At 47.4% G+C, this 22665-nt stretch overlaps 2 protein-coding genes across 3 annotated transcripts in view; one reads left to right on the top strand and one right to left on the bottom strand.

Annotated features, from left to right (window-relative positions):
- The window catches only part of SLC25A23 (solute carrier family 25 member 23), a 56866-nt gene extending 41469 nt beyond the window's left edge, over positions 1-15397 (top strand). Inside the window, exons 5-10 of the mRNA XM_035140814.3 lie at positions 3959-4117; positions 6834-6986; positions 7259-7366; positions 8057-8224; positions 8537-8687; positions 11157-15397. Coding sequence (XP_034996705.1) covers positions 3959-4117; positions 6834-6986; positions 7259-7366; positions 8057-8224; positions 8537-8687; positions 11157-11341 — 924 coding nt within the window. The 3' untranslated portion in view covers positions 11342-15397. The remainder of the gene's footprint in view (positions 1-3958; positions 4118-6833; positions 6987-7258; positions 7367-8056; positions 8225-8536; positions 8688-11156) is intronic.
- A 1609-nt stretch (positions 15398-17006) lies between these two features.
- LOC132591257 (zinc finger BED domain-containing protein 5) lies at positions 17007-22403 on the bottom strand. Of its 2 annotated transcripts, none has more exons than XR_015947166.1 (2): positions 21787-22403; positions 17007-18969 (listed from the first exon to the last, which is right to left on the bottom strand). XR_015947166.1 is itself a non-coding variant. In XM_088658331.1 (2 exons), exon 2 carries the CDS (start codon positions 18558-18560, stop codon positions 17223-17225), a length of 1338 nt encoding a protein of 445 aa, XP_088514457.1. In that variant the 5' UTR covers positions 18561-18969; positions 21569-21960; the 3' UTR covers positions 17007-17222. The 2 variants fall into 2 exon arrangements, 1 of the variants encoding a protein (XP_088514457.1); XM_088658331.1 differs by having other exon boundaries at positions 21569-21960.
- Positions 22404-22665: the final 262 nt, after the last annotated feature.

Here is a 22665-nt window from a genome sequence, read left to right as displayed (position 1 = left end):
TGGGAATTCAAGGCTGCTGTCCCTGGCTGAGCTGTGGGAAAGTGACTACAGGCGCCCCAAAGGCTTCGAGTCCATCCTGGGGGAGCATGAGATGGTAGGGATAAGTCTCCGCTGCTGGGACTTTCTATTCTAACTCTCCTAACCCACAGGCTGCCTTGGGGTACCAAGGCATCTCTCCAGAATCCCTGGCAATGAGTAGACCCACTGGCATTAATGAATGTGATTAAATTGGATCCCTTGATTTCAACAGGTCTACTCTATTGGATCCAGGCTCCCTGTTTCCTCCCCGCCCCCTCCCTTTACCTCTCTAAGCCAGTATGCTCAAGTTTGCGTCGCTCAGGACCAAACCAGGAGATGCCTTGTTTCCTTGCTTCCTGTGGCAGCCGTGCGCAGGTGCTTATGCTGGCGATAGGCACCCTCTGGGTGATGTTGGCCTCCCACTCCTGCCAGCCCCAGCCAACACGGTCAGCGGTCAAGGGTGATGGGAGATGACCCCCCCTGGGCTACCCCTGCTGCACAGAACCTGTCGCTCAGTGTGCAGAATGAGGCTTGTGGTGCACCGCTTTTGTAGGAAAGAGTAACATCATTTGAGGGTGTGTCTCGACCCGTTCAGTTCAGCAGGTCTTCCCCAATGTCTCTGAAAAGAACACAGGGGGGGCTGTTGCCCATCACCACCTCCTTCATTCTTCTGTCCCCAACAATCACAGTGCTATCAGATTTATCTGTGTAAAACCTTCCTGCAATTACAGTGGTGCCTCGCTAGACGAAATTAATTCGTTCCATGGGTCTTTTCTTATAGTGAAAAATTCGTCTAGCGAATCCCATAGGAATGCATTGCATTTTTTAAAAAAAATTTTTTGCCCATAGGAACGCATTAATTGAATTTCAATGCATTCCTATGGGAAACCGCGATTCTCTAGACGAATTTTTCATAAAACGCATTCGTCTAGCGAGGCAAGCTCCGCTCGAAAAATCATTTTGTTAAGCGGAAATTTCGTTAAGCAGGGCATTCGTTAAGCGAGGCACCACTGTAGTTTGGACAGATTTGTGTGTTACATCTGTCTCCTATCCTACCCCGCACCCCACTCACACAGAGCTCACAGCAGCATGCAAGCCTCTTCCCACCACACCTGTTTTATCCCCACAACTCTGAGTTAGGTTAGAGCAGGCATCCCCAAACTGTGGCCCTCCAGATGTTTTGGCCTACAACTCCCATGATCCCTAGCCAACAGGACCAGTGGTCGGGGAAGATGGGAATTGTAGTCCAAAACATCTATATGGAGGGCCGAAGTTTGAGGATGCCTGGGTTAGAGTGAGATGTTCCAGCTACCCTACAGCCTTGCAGTGAGCTTCATGGTTGTGTGAAGATTTGAGCCTAGGTCTCCCTGGTTCCTAGACAAACGCTCTAGACAACGCTAGCTAAAATATTTCCTTGTGTCCTATAACCCAGCCACACTCTCAGTGAAATATTATTTCTTTAATAATAATAAAAATTCTACAAATTTGCCATCTCACTATAGAAGTGTCACCCCTTCCCAGGGCCGGATTTAGGTTTGATGAGGCCCTAAGCTACTGAAGGTAATGTCCAGCTGTCCAGCTGTTCTTTGTCAACAACAAATTGTCACTGTTTTTTTGTGTTGAATATAAGCTACGTATATGGTAATTTATGGACCTAATAGGTATCTAAAGCCATTTGCACATAACAAATAGGAGCCTACACAACACAAAATACAGTTGCTGTGTGTAGGTTTTATTTGTTTTTTATCTTATGTTTTGGAAATGTACATCCAGGTATTTGTTTTTTGTTTTTTAAAAAATTGGGACCCCCCCAAGAGAGTGGGGCCCTAAACTATAGCTTGTTAGCTTATACATAAATCTGGCACTGCTCTTTCCTTTTGAGAATGTTGTGCATGTGTGTGTTGTGTTGCTTCTGCTGAACTTGCACAGACTTGTTTACCCCACTTCTCTCCTATAATAATCACTTCATATTCTCGTGTGTGTGTGTGTGTGTGTGTGTATGAATATATATCTATTTAAACCCATCATCCCGAGAAGAGGAGAAATGTATGTAAAGGAAGCTGTAACTGTCGGAGTGTGTTAATGCAAGCATAGCCAAGGTGTGGGTTCTCTCTAGCCAAAACAGCCCAGAGAATATTTACCAAGTGAGGAGATCCAAGGACATTGTTGCTCTGACGACATTAATATCGGCTGTGCCTTTTGCCGCTACAGTAAGCTCTCTGCAAACTGATCTTTTTTTGCATGTGTCTGATCTTCTGCTTAGTCTTATTAAATCATGTGAGTCCTTGAGCATAGAAATGTTTTCAGTATTAAACTCCTGCTGCCCTTGAACAGGATCTGCTGTAGGTCATTAGCTGGTTGCTGTAGCAAAGGCTTCTGTGATCTGCTGTGATTTACACTCCCTGCTTTGGCATGGGCTGTGGCAGGTCCATTGGCAGAATTCTTGGAAAGGAGGCAGGGCAGCATTCCACAGCAACAGTATGGAATAGGAGAGTATTGTAAAAGGTGGCACTGTGGGTTAAACCACAGAGCCTAGGGCTTGCCGATCAGAAGGTCGGCGGTTTGAATTCTTGCGACGGTTTGAACCTAGCAGTTCGAAAGCACGTCAAAGTGCAAGTAGATAAATAGGTACCTCTACAGTGGGAAGGTAAACAGCGTTTCCGTGTGCTGCTCTGGTTCTCCAGAAGCGGCTTTGTCATGCTGGCCACATGACCTGGAAGCTGTACACCGGCTCCTTTGGCTAATAACGCGAGATGAGCGCCGCAACCGCAGAGTCGGTCACGACTGGACCTAATGGTCAGGGGTCCCTTTACCTTTTATAAAAGTTAAAGGACTCCTGATCCAAGCCCTGAACAACTCTGGGGTTGCGGCGCTCATCTCGCTTTACCGGCCAAGGGAGCCGACGTTTTCTGGGTCATGTGGCCAGCATGATGAAGCCACTTCTGCCGAAACCAGAACAGCGCACGGAAACACCGTTTACCTTCCCGCCGGAGCAGTACCTATTTATCTACTTGCACTTTGATGTGCTTTCAAACTGCTAGGTTGGCAGGAGCTGGGACGGAGCAACGGGAGCTCACCCGTCATGGGGATTTGAACCGCCAACCTTCCGATCGGCAAGCCCTAGGCTCAGTGGTTTACACCATTATAAGTCAATCCAAACGAGTGAAAGCCCTAAATATAAGGTTGAATACGATTGCAGTACAATCCTATCCATGTTTGCTCTGAGCAAGTCCTCCTGTGATCAGCAGGGCGTGCTCCATTGATTTGTAGGACTGCAGCTTCAAAGTGATTTAATTTAATTAAATAATTTTAAGGAAAACAAAGTCTCGGGAGCATCTCAGTCATTCCCAGTGTCTTTGTGTTCTTTGGCTAGAATGTTGGAAGCTTGAAGCACGTTTCTTTCTTGCTGCACAACCGATAGGCGGTAGCATTTGCTAACTGACACCATGTAGTTATTTGAAAGTTGAGAGGTTATGAGATGGCATATATTACATTTGCCCGAGGCAAAATAAGCAAGGCAGTCCAACGAATACTTGAGAAGTACTCGGATTTCAATGCTCAGTAGAAAACACCCATTAAACAAAATTCCACCTTGAAATTTTGAATCTAAAAAGTGGTGGAAATTGACGTTTTGGAGCATTTAGAATGTTCGTAAATCCAGACCTGGGACTCAGCTATACAGTGGCAAATAAAACGTTTTAAGTGTGTTGTAAAGTGCATTACACAAATGAGACACTAGATGGTGATGGTGAGCTATGGCAAATTCAATATATTTTCCAAAGCATTTTTTAAAAAAAAAAAAAATTCCACAATTTTTTTTATGTGTCTAGATTCCACCCTGGAGGTGTTTCTTTAATAACAGGTGCTTCTCAGTCAAATGTAGGCAGAGTTGCTTGTCTTTTCTTTAGCTTTTTCCTCTTCCGACTGCGTTCCTCTGCAGGTCCTTGACATTGGTGAGTGCCTCACCGTCCCAGATGAGTTTTCCGAGAAAGAGAAGAAGACAGGGATGTGGTGGAAACAGCTCATTGCTGGAGCCATGGCTGGTGCTGTCTCCAGGACTGGAACTGCCCCATTGGACCGACTGAAAGTCTTCATGCAGGCAATGAGCTGCTAAGAATTACGGGGTGGGGTGGGGTGGGGTCAGTATTTCTTTTTTTAAAAAATAAAATTTTATTGATTTTACATAGTAAAGAAAAACATACATAACATATTATCCCCCTTCTTCTACCCCCCCCTCCACGAGCCACCTCCTGCCACGAGAGAATCCCATGAAAAGTGGGCAGTCGAAGGTGGTCCATTTTATAATTGGGTTTGTCCTCCCCCTCCCTCCCTCCCCCCAGAACCTCCCCCTGCCACCAAGAGGCTGTAGGATGACAAGGAGAGATGCAGGCGAGTGTCCACCCAACCAACTATCCAAACATACATAATTGATAAACAAAATAATACACACTAAAGACTAACACACATTAAACACGAACACCAAAAATCATATACCTTATCATTTTTCCTAAACATTAACTCATGGGCTTCCGCCCGTATTGATTTTCATTTTCCAAATCACCTTTAACGGTTTTTCATTCTGCATTGGGACCTAGAATGGTGGCATCAGTTCATGTGGTGTGGGGCAATGACAAACTGAAATGGGCCTCTGTTGTGACCCAGAATGCCATGCTGAGGATGTTACGACCAATTTTGCACATGAAGACTGTAAAAGGAGAAAAAGGGCTGCCCCATACAATAGAGCAGGCATGTCCAACAGGTAGATCCTGATCTACCAGTAGATCACTGCACACCTGCGGTAGATCACTGGTAGATCATTGGCTCCCCCAAAGAAGCTGAACAACTGTGGCTCCCCTAAAAAAAGCTCAACATTTTACCTCCTCCCTGAAAAAAGACTCAACAACGACCTGAACCCCCCCAAAAGGGGGTAGATCACTGCCAATTTTTAACTCTGTGAGTAGATCGCAGTCTCTTGGGAGTTGGCCAACCCAGCAATAGAGATACTCAAAGGGCAGGAGCCAACAGGTTCGGGGGTCTTTCATTTACCTACCTGATTCCTGAAATATGGCAGGGGAAACGGCTGTGTAGAATCAGCCTTCTCATTGGGTTTACTCATCTTGGAATTCCACCATGTCCAAAGACAGCACTCTGATGAGCGCAAGCGATGCTGTTACCTGCAGGCTCAACTACAGCAGAGCTGGCCATTTGCGTGTGAGTTCAAAACTTCCTGTGCCTCTTAGTTTCTGCCCTTGGCATTAAACTCCAAGCGGTTTTGAAAGACCGGCCTTGGAATTGTTGGGAAAATACCAAGCTCTTCGCCTGCAGCATTTGAAGATAGCAAATGGGAGGAGAGACTGGATGTTCAGGGAGGTGCATGCGAGACTACAGAATTTATTTCTTCTCGGAAGGTGGCTTACTTTCTGACTAGGGTTAAACCTTACCTACTCCCCTCGGCAAACCTTAACATTTAGGGAAACAGTGACCCAGGTGGCACTGTGGGTTAAACCACGGAGTCTAGGCCCAGCACCGCGTCTTCAGCCCCTACACCAAGTCCCCATATGATGTGTCTTGTGTGCAACACATCATGAAAGTCTTTGAAAGATTAGTGTTGGCCTAGGGACCCAGGTGGCGCTGTGGGTTAAACCACAGAGCCTAGTGCTTGCTGATCAGAAGGTCGGCGGTTCAAATCCCCGCAACGGGGTGAGCTCCTGCTGCTCAGTCCCAGCTCCTGCCCACCTAGCAGTTCGAAAGCACATCAAAGTGCAAGTAGATAAATAGGGACCGCTCCGGCGGGAAGGTAAACGGTGTTTCCGTGTGCTGCTCTGGTTTGCCAGAAGCGGCTTTGTCATGCTGGCCACATGACCCGGAAGCTGTCTGCGGACAAACGCTGGCTCCCTCGGCCTATAGAGCGAGATGAGCGCCGCAACCCCACAGCCGGACACGACTGGACCTGATGGTCAGGGCCCTTTAGCCGTGTTGGTCTGACGTAGTTGAAACAAAAAAATTAAAAACTCCTTCCAGTAGCACCTTAGAGACCAACTAAGTTTGTCATAGGTATGACTCTGGTGACTTCCGTTTCAGTGTATCTGAAGAAGTGTGCATGCCCACGAAAGCTCATACCTATGACAAACTTAGTTGGTCTCTAAGGTGCTACTGGAAGGAATTTTTTTATTCGTTTATTTAGTTATTGCACTCATTTCCCAAGCTTTTCTCCAAGCTCTTCCAGGTCCTACACTCTTAACCACTGCACACCATAGAGCAGTGTTTCCCAACCTTGGGTCTCCAGCAATTTCTGGACTACAACTCCCATCATCCCTAGCTAGCAAGATAAGTGGTATGGGATGATGGGAATTGTAGTCCAAAAACAGCTAGAGACCCAAGGTTGGGAAACACTGCCATAGAGGACAGTGTGTGCAATCAAAGAGTTGCACCAACCGCAATGAAGAAGAACATGGCTGGGTCAGCGTCTTCTCCTAGTGCTCCTAGTTTTTCCATAGGATAAACGCCAACCTTGACTTCCTCCTGCATCCCTCCTCCTTTCTCCCAGAAAATAGCAGCAACACCTTCTGGGAGCCTTTAAATTTTGTGCATTTAGCAATCTTGCCTCCTTTGCCTTCCCAGTGGGCTCCATTGTGAAATTTGAGGGGCGATTTGGAATGCTGCAAACGATACTGGGATGCAGCTCCCGCAACACGCACTGGCTTTTCATTGATGCCCCCACCCCTGAAAAATGGCCCTTGTTGCTTATGCCATCAGGAAGAAGAGGGGCTCTCTTTTCCTTGCCCAGGCCCTGACGTGGTTCCATCTTGCTGTAGGTTCACTCCTCCAAGAACAACAGCATGAATGTGTTGGGCGGATTGCAAAGCATGATACGCGAGGGAGGCATCCGCTCCCTGTGGCGAGGCAACGGGATCAATGTGCTCAAGATCGCACCTGAGTCTGCCATCAAGTTCATGGCCTACGAACAGGTACGCCCTGGGCATGGGCACACAGCATTTTAATTCCTTTTTTTAAAAGTCCTTCATTACTCGAAAGAACAACAGTTTCCATGCAGCACAGTATTTTCCATTCCGAACTGCATGGAATTCCACCTTGGGCATGTCTTTATTGCAAAAACTCGCCCTAAAAGGATCACACTTCTTTTACTCAGCTGCATCGCCTTCACTCAGCCCAAAGTGCCTAAGGGGGGGGAGTTCACCAACACTATCTGTGGCTCGCAATCCATTGCTTATCATTGCAGATCAAGCGGGCAATTCGTGGGCAGCAGGAAACACTGAGGGTGCAGGAAAGATTCGTTGCTGGCTCGCTGGCTGGCGCCACAGCACAGACCATAATCTACCCTATGGAGGTAAGCTTTCTTTGGTAGTAGAGCTTGAGGGGCAAATTCTCATTCTTTTGCTGACTTCATCCATGATATCCACCCAAATGAATGTGAGAACCTAGCACTACAGTGGAAACTCAATTTTTGAACGTAATCCATCCTGGAAGAATGTTCGACTTCCGAATCATTCGAAAACCGAGGCGCAAAGGGCTGTTGGCAAATTCAACTGAGAAAATAAAAACACACACAGCGGAAGCCGCTCGACTTCCGAGGTGCGTTCGAAAACCTAAGCATTTACTTCTGGGTTTTCGATGTTTGGGTTCTGAAACTTTCGTCGTTCGAGAACCAATGTTCCACTGTACTGTTAACTAATACAGGCCTAGAAGAAGTATCCCCCTCTGCCCCCACCAAGCAGGACTCTGCCATGCAATTTCTCCCCAGTTGTCCCTACTAATCTGTGGACAGATACTATGAAGACATTTCGCCAGAAGGAACTTTAGTATTTAAGGGACAGGAAGGGCCTGATCATTTTCCCCCCCAGTATGGTGGGATTTTATTTAACAAAGTTTCATTTCAGATGTACTGGTCTCTTGCCCTGTACCTAGAGGAATATGGCTGTCGTGATTTCAGACTGGGGGCTGTTAATATTAGGGGGTGACGGATAAAGAAGGGATATTCATCATGCCTTAGTTCATCTGACTCCCCCTCCTTCTCCAGGTCCTAAAAACACGGCTGACCCTCCGCAAGACGGGTCAGTACTCAGGGGTGGCGGACTGTGCCAGGCAGGTCCTGCGGAAGGAAGGGATCCGTGCCTTTTACAAGGGCTACCTGCCAAACATGCTGGGCATCATTCCCTACGCTGGCATTGACCTGGCAGTTTACGAGGTGAGTGGCTGGGCATGGGGTTGGCACGAACAGCAAGGGAAGCTCAACCTCGCCTGCTACTGGCTACTCCTCCTCTGTGAGGAAGGATACTGACCTGGAAGCCTTTTCTCCCTGAGGCCCTTTTGAAAGACACTGCCACCATCCTTGCAGGAACCCTTTCTCTCCCGTGCCGTGTGGCAAAACGGCAATCTCGCCAGATTCCCAGGCTCGGCATGAAAGCTGCTTGCCTCCCCATCTGTGTTGGGCCCTGGGGTGCACCTGTGCCGGATTCCCAAGTTACCGACTCCCCCTCCCCTCTTCCTTTTGCGGCAGACGCTGAAGAACACCTGGCTGCAGAAGTACAGCAAGGACACAGCTGACCCGGGCGTTCTGGTGCTCTTGGGCTGTGGCACCGTCTCCAGCACCTGCGGCCAGATCGCCAGCTACCCATTAGCTCTGGTGCGGACCCGGATGCAAGCCCAAGGTGAGATTGTGGCATCATCCTGACTGCCTGGCCTCCAAGGAGGGCACTGAAGGTGGCTGTGACTGAGGCATAATGAGCAGGAGGCTGGACTAACTGCAAAGCCCCATTAACGATGGGGGGACATGAGGAGCGTGGGGAAGAAACTTTGAGGAGGGAAGAGACTGGAAGGGCTACGAAACAATGGCCTGTTAACATAATATCTCCTCATACTTGCAGGGTTTCAGGGCTGGCTATGAGTTTTCAGTTTAGACCAGCACCCCACCCCCACCCCCCGCAAGGCTTCACTCTGAGATATTGGGCTTAGCTAGACTCTGATCTCTGATCTCATCAGGCAGCACTAGGCTCTTTGGGCAGCTTCCAATTATAAATTATAAAATCACAGTAAAACATCAAACATGAAAGACATCCCAATACAGGGCTGCCTGCAGATGTCTTCTAAAAGTTGTATAGTAGTTTATCTGCTTGACACCTCATGCGACAGCATTCTGCAGGGATGAGAAGGCCCTCTGCCTGGTTCCTGTAACCTCACTTCCCACAGTGAGGGAACCTCCAGAAGGCCCTTGGAGCTGGACCTCAGTGTCTGGGCTGAACAATGGGGGTGGAGACACTCCTTCAGGTATACAGGGCCGTTTAGGGCAACAGTTTGAATTGTGGTCGAAAACTTACTGGGAGCCAGTGTAGGCCTTTCGGGACCGGTGTTATATGGTCCCGGAGGCTGCTCCCAGTCACCAGTCTAGCAGTCACATTCTGGATTAATTGTGGTTTCTGAGTCACCTTCAAAGGCAGACCCACGCAGAGCGCATTGCAGTAGTACAAGCGGGAGATCGACAGCATCAGAGGTGGCCATCATTGCGCACCTGCCGAGGCCCACACCCCTGTAGGGGGACCACTGCTGACAATGCCCCCCCACCCCAAGCCTCTATGCTGTTGCTCCATCTTCAGTAGCTGAGCATGCAAGCATTGACAAAAGCGAGGAGGCAGGGTAGAGGAAGGGAATTGTATCTGGCCAGCAGTGTGTGTTTGTGTGCGTCTGTCCCGTGGGGCCGCTTTGACATGTGGTCAGGTTGCTCACGTGTCAATCACCTGAAGTCGCCATTGCCTCAGGTGAAGAGTTTCCCATGAATTCAAGCTGGTTTGCAGATGAGAAATGTTTGCTTGCACAGAACCCCTTCACCTGTGAGCTCCCAAAGTGGGCTTGCTGTCTGCGATTGTTCCTGACGGCAAGCCCTGCCTTCAGCAGTGATCAGCTCTACCTGTGCGTTCCTTGTTGGGGACTCCCTAAGCACAGCTGATCCCACGAGGGCTTGCTGTTAGCACTGACAGCAAGCCCTGCATGGCAGGGAACAACCAGGAGCACATGTTGCTCCTTTGCAGCTACACCTTTTCCTGTCCCACACCTAATGTCCCATGATATGAGGTGTGGGGCAGGTGGCTTAGAGAACACAGCCTGATTCAACCCAGGGGGCAGAGGTTCTCAGGCCTGCAACACAGCACCATCGTTCACATGCCTTGCACTCACCCTCAGGGCAGTTTGGGATTTGGCCCAAAAGAAGAGGGCAGTGAAAGACGGTCAGTGAGGAGGAGTGGGGTCTCGATCCAGGGGAGGACATCTTGCCAAGGGCCTCTGAAACCTGGAGCCGGCACTGAAGTTGACAACTCTGCTCTGGATTGTTGGATAGGCCTCACCAAGATACATATAGAGCAGTCAAATACAACATTCCTAGAATGGACATGAAAGGGGATGTTTGCTCCAGCCAGTAGAAAACTTCCTGTTTCCTCCTGGGCTGGGGCAAACTTCCTCTGCATGTGACTAGAGGTGGGCATGACCTTACCTGTGCAGGTAACAAAAGCACTAGGCACACAGCCCCCCCTCTCTCTTTGACTCCATTCGTCAGAGAAGCAACAGCTATCCATATGGGATAGATTCCACATGTACATACTTTGTAACCTAAGTCTTCCTTCAGGGATCCATCTGTGAACTGAATGTGTGAGTAAACATCTTTTATACTTTTTACACAATATTGTGTCGTGTCTATTCTTTTTAAGGGGGAAGAAAAGGGGATTACCAGGAATCCTATACTGAGAAGCTTATACAAGCTTGCAACCAGCTAACCGCTGTGCACATTTAGAACGGGAATGCACTCTGCTAAGTAAAGGGACTTGCTAACGCAAGTTAGGAAGGATATTATTAAATAATATATCCTCTCCTGCGCCTCTGAACATTCCCACACAGAGGTTGGGTGGGCCCAAGCAGGGATGGGTTCCGTCCAATCACTGTTGAAGCAGGAACCTCCTTGGCCGGGTCTCACTGAACGTTCGCATTCCATTCCTATGCTGAAACAGCTATAACATTAATTGTAAGCTGGGGCCACTTACAGAAACAGAAGTGACCCTCTCCTGGAACTTTGTTGGGAGAAGCTTTCAAACATACGGCCCTGACCTCTCTGCTCCTTTCCCCTCTCTCTGCAGCAACCATTGAAGGTGGCCCGCAGCTGAGCATGCTGGGCCTCTTCAGACACATCCTCTCCAGAGAAGGGGTGCTGGGCCTCTACCGCGGCATTGCCCCCAACTTCATGAAGGTCATTCCTGCCGTCAGCATCAGCTATGTTGTGTATGAGAACATGAAGCAGGCCCTGGGGGTCACGTCCAGATGAAGCGGATGAAGCCTGCTCCCCCAAAGTGGCCAGGACCTGCCTCTCAAGAAGGACCGCTCCTCCCGACAGTGTGTCCTGAAGGCAGCAGTAGGTGGGGACGTACCTCCTCTGCTCTAGTGCTCTGTGGGGCAAGGAGTGGGCAGCTGGGCGGAGGAAGGCCAAAGAGTGCTGGAGTGAGCGGGCCCTTGTTCTCCTCATCCCCAGAAGAGCAGAGTTCTTCCTCAGCAAGGAGGACCAAGGAGGCATGTCCCACTTGCTTACAAAGGTGTCCCTCGTCCCCCCCCCCACCAGACGCCGGAGGATGGGAAGTGCCATGGCCCTTTTGAGGTAGATTTTCATAGGTCTCCCAAGTGCTGGAGTCTCTGGGGACGGCCACCTCAAACGGGCTTGCTTCTGAGTCAAGGCTACTCGCCAGGAGCCTGCTGCTCTCGCTGCATGTGTGTCGTCTTCTTCCCTGCCCCCACCCAGCATGTTTCCTGTTCTGCGTATTTCTGCCAGCCATACCACGATCCAGCAGGAAATCAACCCCATTGACGTTCATTGCCGGTGACGTGTGGCCAGATCTGGAATGAGCAGCTATCCTGTTAGCAAAATGGGGAAGGTACTCTTCACCCCACTTCACCCACGGTCTCTCAGCACAGGAGATGATGCATTCAGGGAGAATCTGTCATACACTGGAGGTGTTAGAAAATTCAGCAATTGCAACCAGGCGTTTTCCAAACCCTTTTGTTGACACCCCGGCATCTGGGGGTTTGAGGATACACGAGGACACGTTCTTACTCCACCCCAGATATCCGGCTGCAAAAACTGAACCACACTGATCCCTCTTCTATTCCTCTCTCTTCCACATCCTGTGGGGGCGCTGGAGCACCAAGAGGTTGCATTTCAGCCCAGCCCTGCTTTATCTTTACCTATGTGGAAAGTGTCTGTATATTTTGCACGTTGACTTGTTTTTAACTTATAAGACTGGTCTGCACTCTCTTCTCGACCTAGACATCGGGAGATGAACTGAAATGTCTTCCCAACCCCAATCTCTCCCTTTCCCCTCTGAGGTGGTGGACAATGGAGAAAGACATTTCAAGGGCTATTTGCTGTCGTCGTCAACACTCTTTACCTGAGGTCTCTGGATTTCTTGTGTGAACACATTTCTGCTTGCTGGGAGATGTTTGCGCTGGTCACATCAGCACTGTGGCTTAAGAAGTGACACACACATGCACACCCACACACCCCAACAGTAACCCTTGAATCCATGCTCCCTGGTTTCCATGGCCCTCTTCTGTCTTGCTTACCTCTACGTATTGGCAAGTTGTAATACAAAGGAGGTAGGAACTTATTTTTCCTCTCCCCACCCCCCCGTGGGATATTGCTTTGAAAGATGTAGAAGAGGCAGGACGGCAGGTAGAAAGATTGCCCAGGAATACCTTCCTCCCCACCCACCACCCAGTAGTCATAGTAATAAAAATAAAAACCTGTTTTCAAATGATTTCCCAGAGCACTATCTTCTAATGTGTACAGTTCTGGGGCATTAGGGTTCCAAGCCTAAAGCCTAATGTACAGTGGAACCAGAGTTGCACTGAAAACAATTAATGGGGGAAGAATCTGCGGCAAGAAAAGCTTTCATCTTTGTTTTTCATAGTCATTTCTGCTTCTGCTAATCACGGGCAAGAAGATATGAAGGGCACTAAATTCCTCCCACCACCAGTAGCAGCAGCTATATTCAGGAACCTCTCTGGCTCCCATGCTTTGCAACCAAAGGGCAGGACCAGGGAAGGACGCCAAATGTTAGGGACGGCACTTTTGTAACCACAAGAACACAACAGTAACCCACGTTCCCCCAGACCTTTAATGCAGTCGTACCTTGGATCTCAAATGCCTTGGCTCCAGAACAAATCGGCTCCCGAACGATCGATTGTTCCTTCCTGCAGCCAATCAGAAGCCGCACTTTAGTTTCTGAACGTTTTGGAAGTCAAACAGACTTCTGGAACAGATTCCATTCGGCTTCCAAGGTACGACTGTACTTGGGACACAGATGTGGATAGGGTGGTGGTGGTTGTTGTTTTAATGGGATACTTTTATGCTCAAAAAGGTGCACCTGTACTTTTCATGATCAGCTTCCAAGACAATAGGAAGTCAGCAGCGGCATCTACAGTAGGTTGAAGCTGCGGGACCTTAGACCCCAGATAAGCAGTAGCAATGTTGATGGCAGCAGCAAGGCTCTGCCCCATCACACATGCACAAAATGGACGCTTCGACAACCAAAGGTTTCGACTTATGAAGAGCGCCGCGGAATGGAGCACCTTCATAAGTCGAGGTACCACTGTAGTCATCTTCAAATAGCTAAAGGGCTGTCACATGGAAGCAAGCTTGTTTTCTGCTGCTCCAGAAGACAGGACCCTTACTAATGGATTCAAGTTACAAGAAAGGCGATTCCAACTAAACATGAGGACGAACTTTCTGATTGGAGGAGGCAATGCTATTTTTCTAGAAAAAGAGGTACCAGAACTCACCATGAATGCCTCCCTCCTTCTCTTAGAATGGCAATGGCACCCACCTGAGAGGTGCTAGAACTGAGTTCCGGTTGAAAAAAAGCCCTAGTAAGAGGTTTTCAACAGTGGAATGGACTACCTAGGAAGGTGGCAGACTTCATCAGAGATATGGGTGGCTATCTTTCAGGAATTCTTTAGTTGTTATTACTTCATTGAGGGTGGGTTCGATGAGATGACCTTTGCCTTTCTTCCAACTCTATGATTCTGTGTTGCCTGATGAGCATGGTGAACCTATTCCAAGTTAGATGGGGGTTATGATCCCTTTAAAGAGCTTTGAGGAAGGCATTAGTTCCACATTTGTAGCTTCTCTGATTCCAGCGAAGGAAAAGGTAGTTGCTGAGTATCAGCTCTCTCTTTCAGAGCATTTAACAGGAGACCTTACCTATAAGAAATGAAGAGCAATTATAAACGTATGCACCTGGCAGTATTCCTATCCGGTTGTGTTCCTGGGCTGACGGTACAAAAATCCAGAAGAGAAAGAAAGGTGGGGGCCCACTGTACAGAACTGAGGCAATGCTAGAGAGAGAGTTTAAGATTGTTTTCAGTGGAAACTTATGATTTAAGGTTAATGGCACTTTGATTTTAGTAGCAAAATGGGGAGAGCAGAGTCAAGAAACAGGCAAGACTTGGGAGCTTACAGGGATAAAGTGAAACTAAAAGTATTTCTTGAGCCTGGCTGGCAGCTCATACTTGGGGCAACTCGCCCCTCTCCTGCTCGCAACACTGGGGAGGACAGGTAAGGATTGCTCAGTTGCAGCCTTGAGGCCCCCACCCTCCCATCAACAAATTGGGAGAAAAGGCAGAGGCCGTTTCTGCTGCCCATTCCCATGTTATGCTCCTTCCTCTGCTAGCTATAGCAAGCGAAATCCCCAGGTGCGCTGCCCAGAAGGTGGGTGAATAAAAAACACTGGGGAGAAAATGGGTGGGGGATAAGCTGTCGCTGCCTCATCTCCTCTGTCAGCTGCACATTTAAAGGTGTTTTAGGAGAAATCTTTGAGATGTAGACTAGCAACCCTAGTGAGAGAGTTAATTTGGTATGTGACCTAAAGCATGGTTTAGATGTAAGTAAAAGTTCGGAGAATCTGACTGTGGGGCAAAGGACCTGTTTGCCTTCAGATCCCCTCCTGCCATTGAGTCTGCAAAACAGCTGTATATCCTGTTATCCAGCTGTGGCCCTGGGCTTCCTGCTGCATGACTGTTTGAGCATTGAGAAGATGTAAATAACAAATGATCCCTGACTAAAATGTTCTACAGAGAAACCAGCTACCTCTTGTTACTTTTTCCCAGAAAACAAGTGCGGGGGCTGGTTCCTAACATAGAATCCCTTTTTTAGGGACTGAGCAAAGTGGAAAGTCCTACCCACATCTTTTGCATTCATCTTGCACTTTCTTTATAAATCTTGCCTGAATCTGACTCCAGCAAGGCAACTTCCATACATCTGTTGCTGCTGCTTTGTGTTGGTATTTCAAAGGGAAAAAAGAACACACACTAATAAATTTTCTAAACTTTGCTTTATGTTTCTTGGCCTGCTTATTATGAAAATGGTTTCAGTGGCAGAGTACCAACATTTTAGGGCAGGAATCAACCATATCTATGTTGCCTTTGTACTAGGAGCTGCATTTTAATTCATTATTCTTAACTTCCTGACCCAAGAGAGACAGGAATTCTGTGCAAGGTTCACTAGTCCTCCTGGCTTGCAGTACAGTGTGGTTTATTGGAGTGAACATTTTGCCTCTGTTCCAGCTGTATAGTATTGTTACTCACTCACACCACCAAACTGCGAGAAGTTGCAGGGATCATGTTATAGTACAGCTGGGGAACCTGCAACATTCTTGACGTGCTTGGACTCCAGTTCCTGCAAGCCTTTGCCAGCATAGTCAATGGTCAGGGTTGATGAGAGTTGGATTTAACAACATCTGGAGGACCACGGGCTCACTATCCCTGCACTACAGTGTGGTTCCTTTGGAGGAAAGAGTACTGGATACTTAGGGTTCATCCACACCTCCAGTTCTCCATGCCTAGAAAGCAGTTTTCTGCTCATCCCTCATTTTCTAGGCATGGATCCAAGCGGTTTTGCCTTTTCCCTGCTGCTTTACCCCAGAAAAGCAGCTCTTTGGCACTGAATTGGAGCAAACACCGGTAGCAATCAATGGAGAAACCAATTGCAGTTTGTTTTGATTCAGTGCTGAAGATCATGTTTCCCTGGGGAAAAGTAGTGGGACAAGCAGAAGTGTGGATAAGTCCTCTGGGTGTCTTTGTAATATTCAATTTATGCAATTTGCAAGTAGTGCCTGGTGAAAGCAGGCAGCTGTGTGGCAGGGTCACAAAGCCTGCTGACTGTGCACCAGGTTCCCAAAGGGAGCCACAGCCTCCCAAGAATGCTTCTACTGCAGCTTAACCACAGCTCTCTGCCTCCAAAACTGAAAATACAGAATTTGGCTACAGCTGCCACTCCATATCTGTTATTCAGTTTGGTTTGGGGTGGTTTTTTTTTTTTGCCCCAGAGCATTCCCTGCGAAGACCCATTTTTTCGTGCTCAACCAGAGCAAACATCAATTTAGTGTTTTCACTGATTGCCATTTGCTCCGACTGAGCTTTAAAGGGCAGGCTTTCGCAGGGAAAGCTCCAGAGAGAGAGAAAAAAGGGAGGGGGGAGCACTTGGAGCTTTAATGCATGGACCGTGCCTGGCAATAGCAGAGGAAAGTTAAGTATAGATAAGCCCTTACTTCTGAGGTGTGTTACCATCACAAAGCAGGAGAGATTATTCAGTCACCAGGACAGGTGAACATTCTACCCACTGAGGACATATCTACTGATGATTTCTGAACATTAAGCATCTCTGCAAAATTCTAGAGTTGCAAAATGTATATTGTTCAATTTGAACAAATGACACTGGGGTGGCAACCTGTCATGGATGCTTTAGCTGAGATTCCTGCATTGCAGGAGGTTGGACTAGATCAGAGTTTTTCAACCTTTTTTGGGCAAAGGCACACTTGTTTCATGAAAAAAATCACGAGGCACACCACCATTACAAAATGTTTAAAAAATTAACTCTGTGCCTATATTGACTATATATAAAATAATTCTCTTGAATAGGAATCAAATAAACACAAAGAAAGTATTTTATAATTACTTTATTATGAAATAGTAAGTAAACAGAAATATGAAAAATTATAAAATACTTTATTCAGTGCGCAACCTGGGCCTGTTTGGCTGAACACAAAGCTGATATTCTGGCTGGAATCGAAGACAGACACACACGTAGCTCTTCGTCAACAGCTCTCAGTCTCTCTCTGTATTTAGTTTTTATAGCAATCATGCTTGAAAAGCTCATCTCACACAGTAAATGGGAGCAATGTCAAAATAGCTTTGTTTGCCAGAAGGGGGAACTCCTTGGCAGTATCCAACCAAAAACTGTCCAAAGGTAGATCAGCAAATCTTAGCTTGAAACCACGATTTTGTCTCAGTTCAGTTAGTTCCTCCTGCTCCTGTAAAGTCATGTCCTTTCCACCAACTGATGCTGAGCTATAAGGGTCCCTAACCCAGTCAAGGCATTCAGTGGAGACTGAAGAGAAATAAAATGACAACTTCTCCTCAAGAGTTTTTAAATGTTTAACTATTATCTCACACAGTGCAGCAGTGTGAACACCTTGCCATTGCTTGGTGAGTGTGAACATTTCAAGATTGCCACTTTCCACGTGTTGATGCCAGAGTTGCACCTTTGAACGGAATCCATTTATTTTATCTGTGCTTGTAAGCAGGTTTTCATTTCGGCCTTGCATTCGTGTGTTCAGTTCATTCAGATGATGAAATATATCTGCCAGGTATGCCAGCCTTGCACACCACTCATCACTTGCAAGCAGCTTTGCGCCGTAATCTGACCTCTCATTTGTCAGAAACACTTTAAGTTCCTCCCGCAGCTCATACACACGAACCAAGACCTTGCCACGCGACAACCACCGGACCTCCTCACACAAAGCTGCAAATATGCGACTTTTCACGGGTCGTGACTTTACAAAGTTTACCATGCGCACAACATCATCCAACACATGAACTAGGTCTGCTGGTAAAGTCTTGGCTACGAGGGCCTCACGGTGTAAAAAACAATGCGTAACAATCACATCTGGATTTCTTTCCTTCACTCTGCTTACAAAGCCTTTGGTGCGCCCGACCATGGCTACAGCTCCATCGGTGCAGACACTTGTGCAGTTTTCCCACTTAAGTCCTCCTTGTTCAAGGTATTCTGATGTGACCCGAAAAATTTCTTCTCCTGTTGTTTTTTCTGGCAATGCCTTGCAAAAAAAGAAGTTTTCTCTAATTGCATCACCATCAACAAAACGCACATTGGCCAAGAGTTGAGCATGTCCACTGATATCAGTAGACTCGTCAAGTTGCAATGCAAATTTCTCACTGATACGGATCTTTTCCATAACCACACTTTCGATGTCTGCAGACATGTCATTAATACGTCTGGAAATTGTGTTGTCTGAGAGAGGGACTTTGGCTATTTCCTTAGCTGCTTCAGGTCCGAGCATCTCCTCTACAATAGCTTTGCAGGCGGGAAGTATTAATGTCTCTGCCACAATGTGCGGCTCTTTTGACTTGGCTATAAGTTCAGCAACTTGATAGCTAGCTTTAAGAGCTCTTTCATTTACCTTTGTGGTTTTTCTCATGAAAGTTGCCTGTTTCTCCGTGTTTTCACGCAGGCGAACAAAATAGTCCGCATTCTTGTTTTAAAGCGAAGGGTGTTCCGTTTGGAGATGGCGTTTAAGTTTGCTTGGGACCATAGCACTGTTAGCTAGCTTTTCACCACACACCACGCACAGTGGAGTTGGTTTGTTTGCATCTCCGGTGAAAGTAAATCCAAATGAAATATAGCTTTCGCTATATTGCCTTGTGCCAGAGAATTTGCTTGAGCTAACCATCTTTGCTTTTTTTTTGATCCCCACTCATACTTGGCTCTCATCTGGCTCCAAATTTTGTTCAGAGTTCAGTTCTTTCCTTTTCAAAAACTTGTCCATCACTGCAGTATCTCACTGTCACTCAGTACTTACTGCGCTTGTCTCCTCCAGATAGCCGCAACTAAAAAAATAGGTTAAGCAGTTACTAAATCATATAATAAAGACATTATTAATTTCAAATATTTGTGTTGCCATGTCAAAGTCCCACAGAAAATATGATTATTACTACATACTTATTTACATACACAGGCTGCAGTGCTGTCCCCCTGAGAGCAACTCCCATTTAACTCAACAGGGCTTTCTTCTAGGTATACAGGTATAGGAGATAGGGCTGTGCTGTTAATCCACCTTTCACCCCTCAGGACCCCCCCCCCAAAGCCCTATTCTTATGAATATTTAAGTCTCACCATTACTATTTCAGTTCAATTCTTTTGTCAAAACCACAGGGTCATAACTCTATAGGAATGGAGTTATGGCCCTGTGGTTTTGACAAAAGAATTGAACTGAAATAGTAATGGTGAGACTTAAATATTCATAAGACTAGGGCTTTTGGGGGGGTTATTATTTTGTGAAAACAACATGGTCAAAAAACATTCCTGTTCCTTTCTTCTTTCATTATTCCTTATTCCCATTGCTATTAGTCAATTACTTTATCAGTGATGGTGCCATAAAGGCATTCTTATTCCTTACTCCTATTCCTCAGTCCTATTTTTACTATATTCTGCCAATGACAACTTCCAACTCCAATAATCACCCCTACCACTCCAATAACACCCCTACCCATCACTACTGCTACCATTTTAAACAAAATTTCATTTTATTAGCCTACAAAAATGAACCAAATACGAAGAGCATAAACAAATACTGTTACAGAAAGGCTGAAAGCAGCACTTGCCACTGAATTCCTGCACGCGCACACACAAAAATACCTGCTTTCTCCCCCTAAACCTGGCTTACACGTATTCTTTTTATACTGTTCGTTAGGCTGTTTTTATATGTATTCTTTTGCAAAGGAGTCCACTTAATTTTGTTGCTACGGTCCAAATTTCCCCAACCCATTCAGACATTGTACGAGCTACACTTTCCCTCCACATCATTTTTCAGCTAGTACTGGCGCCGCCAGCAAGAGGAGCGAGAGTGAGAAAAGGAGCAGCAGCAGCACCCGCCGGCCGCCTCTTGCCGCCATCTTCTCGCGCGCGCCACCGCCGCCGGCCACCAGCCGTGGCCTACTCGTAGCGCCGAGCGTGAGGGCGGCGTCGGCGTCCGAGGCCGTGGTGGTGACTGTTCAGAGCTGCGCTCGCCCCGCGTTGTGACCCGGCCGGCTTCCTTCCCGGTGGGGCAGTGCCCCCTAATGGCAGCCGCCTTCTCGTCGCCTCGGCTTCCCTCCTCATAGAGTAGCCGCTCAAATTTTTTTGACTTTTTTTTAAAAAAAATCTTTCGAATTTTTCAATTTTTTCCACGGCACACCAGGCAACATCTCACGGCACACTAGTGTGCCGCGGAACAGTGGTTGAAAAACACTGGACTAGATGACACTTGGGGTCCCTTCCAACTCCACAACTCTATGGTTCTATGACTTCATAATTTGCATGAGCAACTGGCTAGAAATTGGCCGCGTCAACTACACAAGCAACCAGGCACTATCAGGGAGTTACACCTCTGTTTGCTCTTCAGGACTTAAGGGTTGACTGGGAAGAGGTGCAGCACTTTAGGGCCGTACTTCCCAAAGTGTGACACATGAACCCCCAGGGAGTATGCAAAGGCGTTTCAGAGGGTATATGGCAGAATTTTTAATGTTATTTTATCATAGTTTTTAAGTATTATTAAAACTACCCCCTATCTTCTGGGGTTTCACAGTGCATTATTTAGCATAACTTTCTTTCTGAAGAACTAGGACATTTCCACCCTACCTTTGGCACAAATAACCCAGCTATGCAGTTACAAGATGGACATCTGAACAACATCCACAGGCCGAGTGAACACTATTGAGGAGAACAGACCCATTTGTATGCAGCCAGGACATTCCTATGATAAACACCTTTAACCGTTCTTTAAAGAGCTTTTCACACACTAGGCAGTAGAAAAAGTTTGGTTCAATACACTGAAATATACAGTGCTTTCCCCCAAGGGGTACTCAAGGGTACGCAGTACTAGAACCTCATTTTTCTGTTGTTAAAAAATGTGACACTTACTGCAACAACTTTACAGTGAGTAAAGTTTACAGTGAGCACCTATTTTTCTAGAAAAAAAGCACTTTCATTCAGACAGTTTGCAAGCTCAAAACAAGTGTTTCTCCACCGAGTACAATCACAGAGTTTAGAAAGAGCAGGGAACTCTCTCTTTGCTGTGGTGTAAACCACTGAGCCTCTCCGGCTTGCCAATCGGAAGGTCAGCGTTTTGAATCCGGGCCACGGATTCAACGGGATGAGCTCCCATTGCTCTGCCCCAGCTCCTGCCAACCTAGCAGTTCGAAAGCACGCCAGTGCAAGTAGATAAATAGGCACTGCAGTGGTGGGAAGGTAAATGGCGCTTCCATGCGCTCTGTCCCATTGCGCCAGAAACGATTTAGTCATGCTGGCCACATGACCCGGAGAGCTTTCTGCGGACAAATGCTGGCTCCCTTGGCCTGAAAGCAAGATGTGTCGCCTTTGACTGTACTTAACCGTCCAGGGGTCCTTTACCTTTTACCTCATATTATTATGTATTTATTTATAACCCACCTTTTCCCTTGGCCAGAACTCAAGGCAGCTTACGGATAAAAATAAGAGCATCTAAAAACCGGGGTGGGGAGTGCAATAATTAAAAAGCAATTAACCATTAAGACCACATGCAATCTGTTTAATTCATGCAGGTAGTCACAGTAAAACTAGCGCGGCACCAGGCCTGTCATTAAAACCGGTCCGTACACAAAACCCTGCGGGAACAAGGCCTCCTTCACCTGCTGCTCGAAGGGAAGCAAGGAGGGGGGTCCAGTTTTCACTCCACTACGCAGGTCCAGGAACAGCTCTTGGACTTCAGCGTCTTCGACCAACGCACAGCATCTTCTGGGCAAGCCTGAAATCCGCCCGGCGCCTCCAGTCTGAGGGATGTCGGCCATTGTCCCGCCCCTTCCGGCAATCGCTGCTGTAATCGTTATGGCAACCCCAAGGGTAGGTTGAAGAGGCCAGCTAGCTCCGTTCCGCCTCATTGGTCCAGCCTCGCGTCGATCATGCTGTACTTCCGCCTTACTGCAGCTCTCCGACCAATCGGCTTCTAACTTCAAGGGGGCGGGAAAGAAGCAGAAGTGGGGGTTTTTCCGCCCCCCCCCGTGCGAGCGCTTTCCCCTCTGTCCTCGTGCAAGCGCCTACGTGAGAAATCTGGATTTTTGTCCCTGCTTATTTTTGGCTGGCCTCCGGCAACGCACACGTCGAGCGCGATTAATTTTTTTGCCGTTATAATTGTTACTATTAAAGGGCCGCTTAAGAAACGACCTAACCCCACGTTAGCCCCGCCCTTCCAGACTTCAACCTCTGAGGCAGAACCCGGTTGTCGCTTTGGTTGAAACCAGCGCATTCTGCCACATGACGTACTCTCCGTTTCTCCAATGGAGGGGCTTGAGTTTTAGCCACTTTGCCTCCCTGATTGGTCCAAGGACGCTTCTCACCCCGCCCCTGCCATTCTCTAAGAGGTCGCAAACCATATAGCACGCTCCTCCCCTCGCTAGCCACTCGAGGAGCACCCTGACACTCAAAGCTGCAGAGCCCGCCTTCTCTTAGGTTTTAATTGGCCGGGCGTTGAGGCCGCCTGTTTCCTTTTGTACCCACTGGCCGTTTGCTAT

The sequence above is a fragment of the Zootoca vivipara genome, chromosome 15 (assembly GCF_965207765.1).
Source record: "Zootoca vivipara chromosome 15, rZooViv2.hap1.1, whole genome shotgun sequence".
NCBI classification, from domain to species: domain Eukaryota; kingdom Metazoa; phylum Chordata; class Lepidosauria; order Squamata; family Lacertidae; genus Zootoca; species Zootoca vivipara.
Note: the sequence above shows the minus strand (reverse complement) of the source record. Positions and strands in the feature narration are given on the sequence as shown.

What these genes read in the sequence shown, in the direction of transcription:
- LOC132591257 (XM_088658331.1), bottom strand. Translation starts at nt 18,560, where the DNA reads ATGAGAAAAACCACAAAGGTAAATGAAAGAGCTCTTAAAGCTAGCTAT.